This window comes from Filicampus tigris, chromosome 4, assembly GCF_054856515.1.
Source record: "Filicampus tigris isolate MCC_2025a chromosome 4, RoL_Ftig_1.0, whole genome shotgun sequence".
NCBI classification, from domain to species: Eukaryota; Metazoa; Chordata; class Actinopteri; order Syngnathiformes; family Syngnathidae; genus Filicampus; species Filicampus tigris.
The window spans coordinates 3,678,588-3,693,048 of record NC_141220.1 but is presented as its reverse complement, the minus strand read 5'-3'; the positions used below and the strand labels follow the sequence as shown (position 1 = coordinate 3,693,048).

The window sequence follows — 14,461 nt, the reverse complement described above, 5'->3', positions numbered from 1 at the left end:
CTACCAGTTACCGAACTTCACGCCCTCCATAGTTCCACTTCCTCCACATCATCAGCACTTCCGAGATGTTACAAAAAAGAGGAGAAAAAAAATAAATAAAAAATAACAGGAGAAATAAGGAAGACTATTGATCCCACAATGGGGGGAATTTATTGGTTACAGCAGCAAACGATCATATTATACGACATCATGAAAAGAAGCATTGTCAAAATAAACCAGGTGTGTGTGTCGGGGGTGGTTTTGAAAACGTTTTTTTTTAAATTGCATTGAGTTACAGCTACATTATGTAAGCTGTGCATTTAATGTAGCCTATAGAATTTATTGCACATAAGTGGCATTTGAAAGTGTTTTGTTCTTGCCCATTAAAATAAATTGCCACGAATTAAGTACTCCGATTGTAGTTAATTGTTAGCTAACCTTTATTATGTAAGTTGCCCAAATTAAAAGTCTGTGAAAGACATGAAACAGTTGACAGAAAGGAAGGCTTTTCTGCTACTCCATCACCAGTGATTGCCGGTATTAATTAAACTGATTTTAAAAAAAACACTGAACATGGAAACTATCAATTGAAATCTAATAAATGTAAATATTAGTATTGTATTCAATTTACTAGATTTGTTTGGATGCCGGTCTGACACATCCAGTATGGCGGATGTAATGACGTACCACAGCGTGGGGCCAATCCGCTCAATGAGTCCGAGGTGGGCGCCAAAAGACCAGGAAGCAGTAGCTCAAGTTGTAAACACATCGGAGGAGGTTGCTCATTGTGTTGTTCTCTTCCACGGCTCCTCGGAATTTTCGGTGTGAGTCTGGTTTCGAAAATGGAATCACAGTCGTATCTGCCCGTGCAACCCGGTGTGTGCATGGAAGAAAATTTCTTTTCCTTGGACGATATTTTGCTTTCGCACGAGCGACTTCCTATCCGCACTGAAGTTTCTTTTCCTCGGCTTGGATTCCTCGAGAAGTCGAGCGACTCGCCGGATATTCCGATGGTAGGCAATCATTAAAAGGGGGTTTATTGAACTCTTCTCTGAAGAAAAGGGGAAAGTAAGCCAGTCTTTGTAAAAACGAAGTTTGAGACTTATTGCAAAGTAGGAAACACATCTATTGCTGCATCAGGTGGTCAGTGCATTCTGGCACGATCGATTCCTCGGGTGCAGAAATTATTCATTTTATTTATTATGACTGATCATTTTGTGACTGGTTTTAAAAAGAATGGCAATGCCATCATAAAACTCAGATTCATTCAGAGAAAAAATACAAAGTAGACCTAAAGATGTGTTATTTAAATCACCACGTTCACTCTGCTTTTATATGCAGTGTGAATTCCAGAGAGTGGGTTCTAACAGTTCTTACCCTACTAACAATGTCTCCTTCACAGGGCACAAAAATGGAGTTGCCTTTGTGGCTGTCCAAGGGTTTGTATGAGCAGAACAAAAGGATGCTGTCAGTCGAGCTACCTAAGGTTTATAGAGAAGGCTGGAGGACGGTGTTCAATGCAGACCCCAACGTGGTGGATCTACACAAGTTGGGGCCTTACTATTACGGCCTGGGATCCCAGATGCTGCGCTTTGACAGTCCAGAGAACCCAGAAATAGCACAGACGTTGCTGCAGGTAATGTGGTAGTAGCGTTCACCAACATTTACCATTTTTTTCTGTAGTCCTGTTGATGCATTCATGAATGCAAACATGAACAAAATATATCTGTGCATACACAAACAATACAAATATTCAGAAACACTCTGAATAAAGGCAACAGGTATTGAAAAAGTCAACTAACAATACATTCTCAACTGTATTATAAAGCACTTTAAAGAGAAAGGTCAACCCAAACATATTTTTTTCCAGAATATGTTCTATGCGGTCCTACTAGTTGAAATACAGCATTCTGATTAATATTGCGTTTGTGAAATATAAGTTAAGCAGCAAAATGCAACCATTTTTAGCCATCTCGAGGGGCGGCCATTTTGTCACTTCTGTCGACTGAAGATGACATCGAAGTTACTCAGGGCTCAGATAACAACCAAATCACAGCTCACCTGTTTTCTGAAGCTGAGCCATGTTTAGTCGTTATCTGAGCCCTGAGCAACTTCGATTTCATCTTCAGTTGACAGAAGTGACATTAATGAGAGTGCTATGTTTAGACTAGTGGGCCCGCACAGAACATATGTTTGAGTTTATTTCCTCTTAAGACAACCACCGCTGTATACAAAGTGATGTACATGAAGCAAAAGTAAGTTTTAAAAGGAACGATAAAACAAAAAATAATGAAGACAGTAAAAAGTATGAAAACAGCAAAAGCAAAAAAAAAAAGTCTCAGCTAAGTCAAAAGCCAAAGAATAAAAATTAGTTTTAGGACAAGTTTTAAGTGTAAGAGACACGGCAAAAAAGTTACCCCAAAAACTAGGAGGGAGTACGTACAAATAATGAGAGTCCAATGATTACTCTGGTAAGAACGAATTGAAAAGGCCTCAAAAAAGATGCAGAAAACTCAATGTTATATGAGCTGGGTCGGCCCAATTGCGTGCGTGGCATCACTGGCCCAGTGTTGTCGTCTTCAGACTCATTAAAATGGCAATGACAAGCTGTCAGTAAATATTGGTCGCTCTATTTTATTATTCAGTTAAAGGACAAGGCAGCCTCCACGCTGCCACGAACAACTCCAAAATAAGTGTACCAAGGCACTGATGTCCTTGCATTACTGCTACAGTGGTGTGAAAAAGTGTTTGCCCCCTTCCTGATTTCTTTTTTTTTTTGCATGTTTGTCACACAATGTTTCAGATCAGACAAATTTAAATATTAGTCAAAGATAACACAAGTAAACAGAAAATGCAGTTTTTAAATTCAAGTTTTTATTATTAAAGGGAAAACAATCCAAACATACATGGCCCTGTGTGAAAAAGTGTTTGCCCCCTAACCTAATAACTGGTTGGGCCAACCTCGGTAGCAACAACTGCAATCAAGCGTTTGCGATAACTTGCAATGAGTCTTTCACAGCGCTTTGGGGGAATTTTGGCGCACTCATCTTTGCAGAATTGATGTAATTCAGCCACGTTGGAGGGTTTTCGAGTATAAAACGCCTTTTCAAGGTCATGCCACAGAATCTCAATAGGATTCAGATCAGGAATTTGACTATGCCACTCCAAAGTCTTCATTTCGTGTTTCTTCAGCCATTCTGAGGTGGACTTGCTGGTGTGTTTTGGATCATTGTCCTGCTGCAGAACCCAAGTTTGCTTCAGCTTGAGGTCACGAACAGATGGCCTGACATTCTCCATCAGGATTTTTTGGTAGTCAGTAGAATTCACGGTTCCATTGATCAAAGCAAGTCTTCCAGGTCCTGAAGTAGCAAAAACAGCCCCAGACCATCACACTACCACCACCATATTTTACTGTTGGTATGATGTTCATTTTCTGAAATGCGGTGTTACTCTTATGACAGATGTAACATGACACATACGTTCCGACAAACATCTTTTCACACAGAGCCATGTAGGTTTGGATTTTTGTTCTCTTTTAATAAAGACCTTCCTTTAAAAACTGCATTTTGTGTGTACTTATTTTTTTTGTTTGTTATTAAAATTTGCTTGATGATCTAAAACATTTAAATGTGACATACAAAAAAATAAGAAATCAGGAAGGGGTCAAACACTTTTATATGCATATGTATATACTGTATATATCAGGAATAGTTTAATAGTAATGAAAGTTTCTTTTATATGTCATTTCATTAACATGATCTGGTCTTGTCTCACCATGGATATCATGTGTAGGTTACAGCATTAACCTGCATACCCAGTCAAGAAAGAGAACATGCTGTATTCTAAAAATGTTTTAAAAGGGACAGCTAGGGGGTGCAATCAGATCAGAATAGTTTGCATGCATCCTGAAGAGTTGATGCACCTGTTACCAGGCAGATTGGCTAAAATGAAACAAATTAGCAGGAAAATACATGCGACGTTCTTACTGATGATTTCTCTTGATTTTTATAAATATGTACTGTTGAGTCAAGTAGTAATAAAAATGTGCTTATTATGGCTCTTTAAAAATGATGATATAATATACGAGGATAATATAATATCACAGTGCTAACATCTTCATGACTACATAAAGATAGTGAGGCCGAACGACTTCAGGAAAAGATTGAATTACAGTTTTTCCGACAGAAATTGCAATATTTATTCGATTCACTATTTTCTTTCTTTTTTTCAAATCTAGCTTAAGGGCAATATTTACTATGTACATTAATATTTACAAATGTGACAGTAACTTGGATCATAAAATCATTAAAACATATTACTCAAATAATGTAAGGACATCAAAGAGGCTGTATGAGGAAGGCAGTCCTTTTCAAGTATAATTTTTTTAACTCATTCAATAAAGCAAGAACTGCTGCTTGTTGTCATACATATTAGGATTGGGCGGTATTACGGTTATACAGTATTCCGCGGTGTCTAAAAATAGTAACTTGTCACTTTCAACACCGTCATAAAACCTAATATGGTATGAGGTTTTTGATAGCACATACATACAAGTGTGTATTTGTGTTTTCAAGTTAATATTACTGTAACTATTTAAAATTAATAATTGACAATAATGTTTATTGTAACTGCATGGCAATGACATTCTATTAGTCATGTGACAGCCAATGGCCAGACGCGCGGGTCGCGACTCCAGTGCATTGGTCCCCCAAAATCTGCAACTGCTGCAATTTGGCCTCTTTTTTTCGGTTGTTAGTTCAAACAGCAACAGCGCAACAAGTTGCCAAGCTGCACAATACATTTTGAAATGCTAAGTGGGCTGACGATTGTTTAGAAAAAGGAAACAAAATACATACACTTCAGGCAGGTGGCCGTGGGCGCATATACAGTATATGATAGATAGAACATAGATAGCTAGAGCCTTCACTCTGAGTGGCTGGCATGTTGAATTGACACATTATATAATGACACAATGGCTTGCATCATAGCGGCATGTGTTATATTTGTAAATCGCTTTAAGAATTCAACGAATTAAGATTAAAGACAGGACGAGAGAGTGTTTATTTTGCCGAGGCCGACAACTCGACACTTAGTGTTTTGCCGTGAATCGCGCGAGCACTACTAGTACAAATTCTGCGCCGGGCTAGTGACTTACTGGGTAGAGCGCTTACCCCAAAGGTGCTGCTTTATTCTTTCGCGTCACGGGTTGAATTAAAGCTCTGTGCCTTTTTATTTTATCTATATATTAGCAGAGCTGAATGCTCCGCCTATGTGACGGACTGGTCCGTCTATCCGTCACTGATGGGCAAATTTTTTAAATAGACTGATTAAGCATTGTCGGAAGCCCCTTTATTTAGTCCGCCATTCGTCAGTAGTCCGTCATTAGTCTATTTTTCGCAACGTTGTCGGAATCGCCGACGGACGCCCGTTAAAGGTGGGCCGGCCTATAGTATATACTATTTTTTTCACCCCCGGAAAAAAAGGCGAATGACGGACAACAGAAGGATACCCGCACTGCAGGCAGATAACGAAAAACAGACGCTCAATTTGTAGTAAAATGCCCAGCTCTGTTTATTACTATATTATTAGTACTTTTATTATTATTATTATTTTACTTTTTGACTGTGTTTACAATTTTACAATACTTGCAGCCAGTTGAGAGTTGTAAACAACCCATTTCATTTCACGTATTTATATCTTGTGATGAATCTGCAGACACAAAATTACTTGTCTGATATTGCCTTAACGGCCATAGCTGACATCTGGAGGCCAGTTGAAACATAACACGCCAGCCTCCACATAACGCTAAAATAATAAATTCATGGCCCATCTACTGTAATCACAGGAAAATAGCGATTCACATCAAGCCAAGACTTCCACGTTCCGGCTATTGACCAACTACAGCCGTTCACGGCAAAATAACGCTAGCAGGAGAGTTGCCGGTCATGGCAAAATAACCACTGCCTGGATTTAGAATTAGTCCAAAGGATAAGCGGTTTAGAAAATGAATGGATGGATGGATGGATGGTTAGAAGAACACCCTGGGTTCTGACGTTCAACAGGGTATGGTGAGGGCTCATGGAGACTAAAGTAAGTTGCTACTAGTTTGTCGCTGTTTGCTTTACTATTATTTTCAATGTAGACACTTATTAATTTACCAGCTAATTTGCTGTTCATATCTAGTTGCTTTCCGCTTAAAAGCAGTTCCACCCAGACTTCTGTGAAAAGTGTACTGTACACCAAATTACTTTGTCTGGTGTTTGGCAACACAATATTAGCTTAACGGTTAGCATTAGCTTCCTGTGCTCTCTCTGTCCGTGTTGCTACTCCACATCCGCCCTTAGTGATGAAGATGCTTAAAGGGGAAGTCAACCCAAACATTTGTTTTCAAGAATATGCTCTATGAAGGCCCACTAGTTGAAACAAGGCATTCTGAGTAACATTGTGTTTGTGGAATATGAGTTAAGCAGCAAAATCTAGCCATCTCAGGGGGTGGCCATTTTGTCACTTCTGTCGACTGAAAATAACATCACAGTTGCTCAGGGCAAAGATAACGACCAATCGTGGCTCAGCTTCAGAAAACAGGTGAGCTGTGATTGGTTGTAACCTGAGCCCTGAGCAACTGTGATGTAATTTTCAGTCGACAGAAGTGACAAAATGGCCATCCTCTGAGATGGCTAAAAACGGGGACATTTTGCTTCTTAATTCATATTCTACAAACGCAACATTAATCAGAATGCCTTGTTTGACTTCCGCTTTAATGTAAGTGAAACTTATTTGCCAATACAGAGGCAAGGATTAGAGGATCTGCACCTCGGGAGCATAATGTTTAGACGCTATAGCTAGCTAGCTAACGCAGCTCGTAGTTTGTGCCTCAAGGCGGCGTGTGTTAGTGCCAAGTTTAACGCCTAGTTTGCAAGCAGCAGTTCGGACCTGTTTGGTTTCTGTGACCTGTCATGTGTATCATGCTGCTTCTGATTGGTTAGTTTGCGGGAGAGGAGGGAGACTGTTTGTGTGTGTGGGAGTTAATACAACAGATTCCGGAGTTAGTCTGCAAAAAAAAAAAAAACACAAAAAACAAAGTTCTGACACATATGTGATTGCGTTGTCTGGAATAATGATTTCGATCAAAACGCTTTTAATTGTTCGGTTCTAGTATTGGCTAATAAAATACAGTACCAGTTTTAGCTCAATCATTGCCTCTAAAATAAGGACACTGAGGACAAAAATTGCAGTTTGGAAATGAATTGCAAATGCCGGTACACCGAAACGTAACTTTATTTCCTCATGGCAAGTAACTTTTATTTCTGTTCTTTATTTAGACATTCATTGGTCGTTTCAGACGGACCATGGACTCTTCCCAGAATGCCTACAATGAGGACACCTCAGCACTGGTGGAGCGTCTGGACTGTCTGGAGAAGGCGCTGTTCATGTCAGGGCAATGTGGCCTCAACAGCTTCCAGGGCTGGGAGAAAGGACAAGCCTCGCAGCTCTCTGCCTCAAGCCTAGTGCTCAACTACCGCAAGAGGAAAATAACAGATGTGCAGTCGTGATCTTGACTACTAGCTAGTGTAAATGTCAGCAACAGACTCTTCACGGTGTCTTCTTGTCCTGCAGAGACTATACTACTCTGATTACTATACAACACATCCCTTTTCACCAGGTACTCTGGCTTCCTCCCACTTTCCCCAAAAGTGTGTTAGGTTTGTTGAATACTCATAGTTGCCATTACGTACGAGTGTGAATAGATGTTAGTCTGCACACGCTTTGCAATTAGCTGACGACCAGTCCAGGCTACCTAGCCTCTGGACCAAAGTCAGCTGAGATAGGTTCAGTCTCACCTGTGACCCTATTGGGGCATGTTTTAGATGTTTTCCTCCTCCAACACACCTCATTCAAATGATCAGTTCATCAGCAAGATCTGCAGAAGCCTGATAATGATCATTTGAATGAGGGGTGTTGGAGGAAGCAAACATCTAAAACATGCAGGATACCAGCCATCGAGGACCAGAGTTTGACACCTCTGGGCTGAGCGGTATCGAAAATGGATGGACATTTGTACAATAACTTTGAAGCTATTGTGTTTGATTACTTGTAAACTGTTATTTTTGTGGCATTCTTAAAATAAAATTGAGAATATTAAGGTATCTTTTTACATTATGCTTATTGTAGTGGTAACCTATACATCCGTGTCTGCAAATATGTTGTACTTTTTATCTGGTACAGTAGTATCTACATCTTCGTGGAGACAATCAAGTTGACATTTCATTCATCCGCCTTTTTGATCCTATTACGATGCTCCATTAGCAAAATGACTGCCTGAGGTGGCTACATTTATTAACGGTAATTGCTTCAAGTGCGAACCTTGGTTTGCAGAGGATGAATATTGATTAGATTCTACTTGTGTGGCTGTTTTAACCCTTCTATGGTGTTTGGGTCTGTGGGACCTGCGTTCAGTTTTTATCAAAAGAAAAATTACACAAGGTGGATTTGAAACCTCCTCGTGGTGATAACACACTGTTTTGGGATTTTCTTTTTTATTTATTACATTTTATTGTGAAAAAAGGAGGAAGCACATTAAAAAAATTGATCTAACAAAGGTAAAGGGCAAATATTAACACTGTTTGCTGTTCATATGACTTGCAATTGGGATGTAGTAAACATTTGTTGAATATTTTAACAGAAAATAATTTGATTGTGTTGTTTTGAAACCCCAAAAGTCTAGCGCGTCCACCAGACCCCTCAACACTGGCTGAGTAACAAAAATACGGACACCACACAATGGTTCATGCACTCACCACCCTCCTCTGAAGGACTGGAGCACTTAGATGGCAACATATTGTTACAACCTCAGCTCAGAGTGCAACAAAATGCAAGCTTAGTCTTGCCTAAGCTTTAAAGTAAAAAAAATCAATTAACCCAATTGAATGAAATTATGACATTAATTCAAGTACTGTATATAATACATGTGGAAGGGAATAATCTAGTCGAGTCAGCTATGTAGTTGGATGAGTGAAAAATGTGTGGGTCTTGTAAGTTGCAAACATTCAAAGGGTGTAATCTTGAGGATCTCAGGGGCCACAACAATACAGTATGCACTTAAGTATACTGTACCTTTACACGAGTAACATTTTATTGTCTGGAAGATACTTGAAGCATTTTTAATAATGATATTAAGATGTACAGTACATTATATTATGCTGTATTTCGACAATCACAATAGTGAACATGGCAAGCAGACACGAGATTAGAACAGCTCCACAGTTCAAAGATCTTGATTAAAAAAGGAATTTCTCCATAAATCACAGTCTATTACACCAGGGGTTCTCAAACCTTTTGGGTCTCGCTACAATTTACAAGGGAGAATTTTACCAAGGACCCCCTCGTAATTCTTATGCCGTAACAGCCGTCTTCTACCCATCTTTTTTCATAATCATCATGGGGAAGTCAACCCAAACATATTTTTTTCAAGAATATGTTCTATGCAGGCCCACTAGTTGAAATAAGGCAACATGATTAATATGAAATATGAGTTAAGCAGCAAAATCCACCCTTTTTTAGCTCAGGGACAGCCATTTCGTCACTTCTGCCGATTGAAAATGACGACGATCAGGGCTCACAAAATGACCAATCACGGCTCAACTGTTTTCTGAAGCTGATCTATGATTGGTCGTTATTTGAGCCCTGAGGGTCTGTGATGTCATTTTCAGTCGTCAGAAGTGACAAAATGGCCACTCCCAGAAATGGCTAAAAAGGGGTGGATTTTGTTGTTTAAGTCATATTCCACAATATTAATCAGAATTCTAGTGGGCCTGCATAAAACATATTCTTAAAAAATATATGTTTGTGTTGACTTCCGCTTTAAATATAACATTTCTGCCTATTTGTGCCTTATAATTTCCATCCCCATAAAAAAACTTCATAACTAAAATAAATGGAATTGTTTATTATAAAAATATTCAGTCATAGAATGCGGTGTTCTTTCTAACATGAACAAAAAGCATTGTAGGTTTTTTTTTCAGTTATAATTTCATATTTTTTTTTATGAGGGGTTTAGATAAATTTAAATATCTTTTATTAATTGAAATAATGTCCCTAAGCCCAATTTTCTTTTTCAAAGATACGTATGTTCAACAGAGAGTGTTTTGGGTTGGGTCATTCAGTTGCTCCTCATGTTGTCAACTTTGTTATGTCATATAGGATTGGGCATGGCCTGATGCCTCTCAGTATTCAAGCTCGAGTTGCTCAGTGACACGTGGTCAGAATGTCAGGCTTTCTTCCATGTCAGAACGTTAAACTTTCTTCCATGCCTTCTGCATGGAGCTCTGTTTTCCGCTTCACCTTTTTACCGGGAGCCCAACATTACGTCACCCAAATATCATTCCGGGGAAGTAGAAGCTTGTGGCCGATTCCTGCTGAACTGTTCCTTTGTCTTGAAATAGCAACCTAACGTGTATTCGGATGATTGCGTTAAGTTGGCCTATGTTATCAACTTGCTTCGCTGAAGAGCAGGGAGACGGGCCAATTCTTTACATTGGAATCGTTTGCGTCTTTTCCTGTGAAGATGTGTAGAGCCTTTGATCAGCCTTTCATTAATCAGTCATCCGGCAAATGGCTAATAGCATTATGACAGGGCTCTCAGTCAGCTGCAGACTATGTCACTGAATCCATGATTTTAGCCTCTGAGAGGAACTGCATAAAAGACAGCTTTTGTTTGCGGACTGTCTGAGGAGCTCCAAGATCAGCTGTCAATTCAGGATGAACTCGAGTCTCTTGAGCAGTTTATCTCCCTAGTGATTCGGCTTGACAATCACATCGGAACGCAGCCGAGGTGCCAAACCTGCCTGCACTTACTCCCCTCATGTCGCTGCTCCTCGACTGGTCACCCAGCCCTTAACAAGCCCCGAGATGCCTGCTGCCGCCGGGAAAGAACCAATGCAACCCGGTAGAATCCACCTTTCCCAGGAGGAACGCGCCCGGTGGGTTGCATAGGGTCTTAGCATTTTTTTGTGGAAACTCCTGGCATTTCATTAGCCAATGCCCACTCCGACCCAATAATTCCCGTGCGACCACAGGAGAAAGTTTCAGGTCTCGCCCAACCAGTAAGTGCCATTGACGGAAGCCCCTTAGAGACTGACACACCAGACTGTTTCCCTTTCCCTCATCTGTTCCAGGCGGTGCACAGCCAGCGGCCACCACCCGTTCCTGTTCCGGCTGCGCACAACTGGCAGCTGCCACTAATCCCCACTCTGGCGGCGCACAACCTGCGGCCGCCACCAGTCCCTGTTTCGGTGACGCACATCCCGCAGCTGCCACCTAATCCTGCTTCAGTGGCGCAAGCCCTGCAACTTTCCACCCCTCAAGTGTGGACTCCTGAATGGCTGTTTCCAGTCCCATGTGCTCACCATTCTGGACTCAGCCTCCCTTTTCATGTCTACCTCCTGAAACCGGTCTCCTCTTGCCTCCTCAGCCCTCCTTCCGAATGGCCCTGAGGAATGCTACGTCTGTGTCTCATGGTCCCTCATCCTTCCCTCCTCAGCGACTTTTACCGGGAGTTTCTTCACATGTGATACGCCCATTTTGTTGGCGATAAATGATAGACGGCAAACAAAAAGATAGTCGGGCCAAGCATAGTCGGAAGCCCATTATTTCCCGTCTATGTAATCGTCTATTTTCGCCTCCCCCCCATTGGACAACATTTGAAATGAAAAACTCACCGTGGTATAGAAGCCTCACGGCGGCCGGACTAAATGCTTCTCCTTTAAATGCTGCAATGCTTCCGAGGTCCTGGAAGGTACAAAAACAAAAACGGTCCTACAAGGCAAGGTCCTGTAAGCCACATAAAAGAAAAAGGTCCTAGCAGGTGCTAAAAGGTGACTCATTTAGTTCGGCTTCGGTGAGGCTTCCATTACAAATATCGCCCAGCGATTAAACTTTTAATTTTCATCTTAAATTGGCTTACCTTAACTAGAATTTTGCGGTGCATTTTAGCCAAAGGTACAATCCTAGTGGATGAATGCCCTTCTAAACGCTTGTTGTTGCTGCTGCTGTTGTTGTGCAAAGCAAAAGTTAGTGTCAATACTTCTCGCTCTTGTTGTGGTGTCTTCTTCGTTAGCTGCGGCTTCTTCTTCATTGTTGTCAAAGATGACGAAGAAGCTCTGTCACCGGAAATAATCATGGCAAGTTAACTTTCAATTTCGACGTCAACAAGGACCTTTGGATAAAATCCAACACGGGATTCTAGTTGAGGTAAGACAACCTTTAACAAACACTTTAACATTTTATTTGCTGATGTTTCGTCGTCCTTGTGCTGAATACATCGTGCTTGTCGGATGGCTGAGCACGCTCCGCTCACAACTTCTGAACACAGCTGTTTACTATCCGCCATCCGGCTAATTTCTGACTAACTGTACAGCACATTTGAATAACGTTATGAGTTTCCGAACAGAACTTTGTTAAAAAATGCCTTTCATTTATTAGCGTGGACAAGACTGGCGAGATTTTTAAAAGAAATGACAACTTCAATACAAAAGAAAAGTATGCAATAAGGATATTCTTAGACTTTAAAAAAGGCATTTGATACAATACAATACAATACAATTTTATTTGTACAGCGCATTTCACAACAGGTAGAGCTGTAACAAAGCACTTTACATACAAACAACAAAATAGCCATAATACAACACGTGAAATGCAAACTCTCTTCCAGTCCTGATCTCTGTTGTTACTTTGTATTTTTATGGATAAAGACTTTTTACTCTTCATCTTCCATGACATGTGAGTCCAAATCCCGATCCTCACATGACTGGCCAGTCATCGACCCAGCAGACTCAGACACAATCCCTCAAGCCAAAGACATCACTACCTGCTCCTAAACATCCCTCCACCTCCAATCAGGGAGTGATTGTCTCACCGGCTGCTGCATTGCCTTTTCACTGGGATCATCTCGTGTGGCTCCTCCACGATGGGTTGCTCAGGCCGTCGCAAGTCCCGGTCTGTCTCTAACTGCCTTCAGCCTGCCGACCACCCCCAGTCCCTTCGTGTGAGCTCTGTCTTTTATTCCATGTCTCTCTCATTTTTGCCACCTACTCGTCCTACTTTTGAACATTCCCCTTCTAGTTTAAAAACCTCTGCGGCTGCCCTTGGATTCTGCTATGGCGGCGCAAGGCCCGAGGCTGCCTTCATCCCATGTGTGGCCCTCTGTTCACCCACCTGACTGGCCCCGTCAAGAACCTCTTGTCTGGCCTTCGGGACAGCCACTGGATTCGCCTTGCCAAGATTCTCTTGTCTGGCCCGCAGGTCTCTCACCAGACTGGTCCTGCCAAACCCCTCTCGTAAAGGCCTCCTGGACGCTCACCGGACCGGCCCCGCCAAGAAACTCTTGTCTGGCCTCTGGGTCACCCACCTGACGGACTTCGTCAAGAACCTCTTGTCTGGCCTTCGGGACAGCCACTGGATTGGCCCCACCAAGATTCTCTCGTCTGGCCTCCAAGTCACCAGTACACACCAGTACAAAACCCAGTACAGAGAGCACACAGAACCACTCTTGATCAAATTACAAATACTCATATTCCATAAAGTAATTGACAATAAAATTCTCCAAATCATGCACATAGCAATAAACACGAGTTCCCACTGAGAGCAAATAAACATATCAGAGGAGACCTCACATTAAATAAAATAGAAAATAAGTAAAACACCCATCAGAACAAATACAAAACTCTTCTGTATTTCAAAGGTGTAGTGAGCAACAACTGCAGTATGGAGATCAGGTCATGTGACACCTTTCTAAGAAAAACATTCCGAAACTCAGTGCTCAAAAATATGGCATGTAACAGTGAACATGGTATTGTTTTGATTTTTTTTTTGCTGCACCAAAAATCTTGGTTTTCTTGTTTGTTTTAGTCCCATGTACTTTTTTTTATCCGTTTATTTACTTTCCTAAACTTTCTAATTCCTTTGCTCTTCCTTTCTTTTAACCTTCTTTAGAGAATGATTGAACTAGAGCAGAAAACAATGTTTTCTTGTTTTTGAATCAGTATGAAGGGACAGGACTGGAAAAGCTTCTGGCTTCTTCCTCCCCCTTCTGAACATAAACTATATTATTTTGGCAAGACGATCAGTCAACTTAGCTTTTGTTTGCTCATATCGTTCACATGTCATACTTCTGTTTGTTTTGTTTATTCCCTGCCATTTTTTGAACATATTCAATAAAGGAAAATTTAGTGTGAATGGCACGTTTTGACTTGGACATACCGTAGGAGCTGTTAAATATTGAATGTGCATCCCAGGTCGTAAATGCCGTTTATTTGGAAAATAATATTATATTGATAGGCATGTGGGCGGCTCTGTGGTCGACTGGTTAGCACGTCTGCCTCACAGCTCAGAGGTCGTGGGTTCGATCCTGGCTGCAGCCTCCCTGTGTGGAGTTTGCATGTTCTCCCTGTGCCTGCGTGTGTTTTCTCTGGGTGCTCTGGTTTCT

General features: G+C 41.1%; 1 protein-coding gene and 1 long non-coding RNA gene across 2 annotated transcripts; both read left to right on the top strand.

Annotated features, from left to right (window-relative positions):
• The first annotated feature begins 705 nt into the window (after window positions 1-705).
• gins3 (GINS complex subunit 3) lies at window positions 706-8,126 on the top strand. Its single transcript, XM_086028592.1, has 3 exons — window positions 706-992; window positions 1,382-1,615; window positions 7,302-8,126. Exons 1-3 carry the CDS (start codon window positions 822-824, stop codon window positions 7,530-7,532), a joined length of 636 nt encoding a protein of 211 aa, XP_085884718.1. The 5' UTR covers window positions 706-821; the 3' UTR covers window positions 7,533-8,126.
• Window positions 8,127-11,485: 3,359 nt separating this feature from the next.
• Window positions 11,486-14,211, top strand: LOC147148183 (uncharacterized). Its single transcript, XR_015086671.1, has 3 exons — window positions 11,486-12,228; window positions 12,729-13,019; window positions 13,099-14,211. It is a non-coding gene; the product is annotated as an uncharacterized LOC147148183 (long non-coding RNA).
• The last annotated feature ends 250 nt before the right edge of the window (window positions 14,212-14,461 follow it).

Bases quoted from the DNA above. Each gene is read 5' to 3' on its own strand.
- gins3 (XM_086028592.1), top strand. From the start codon at position 822: ATGGAATCACAGTCGTATCTGCCCGTGCAACCCGGTGTGTGCATGGAA. The intron at 993-1,381 runs GTAGGCAATCAT...TCTCCTTCACAG, and splicing joins ACTCGCCGGATATTCCGATG to GGCACAAAAATGGAGTTGCC. The intron at 1,616-7,301 runs GTAATGTGGTAG...TTCTTTATTTAG, and splicing joins TAGCACAGACGTTGCTGCAG to ACATTCATTGGTCGTTTCAG.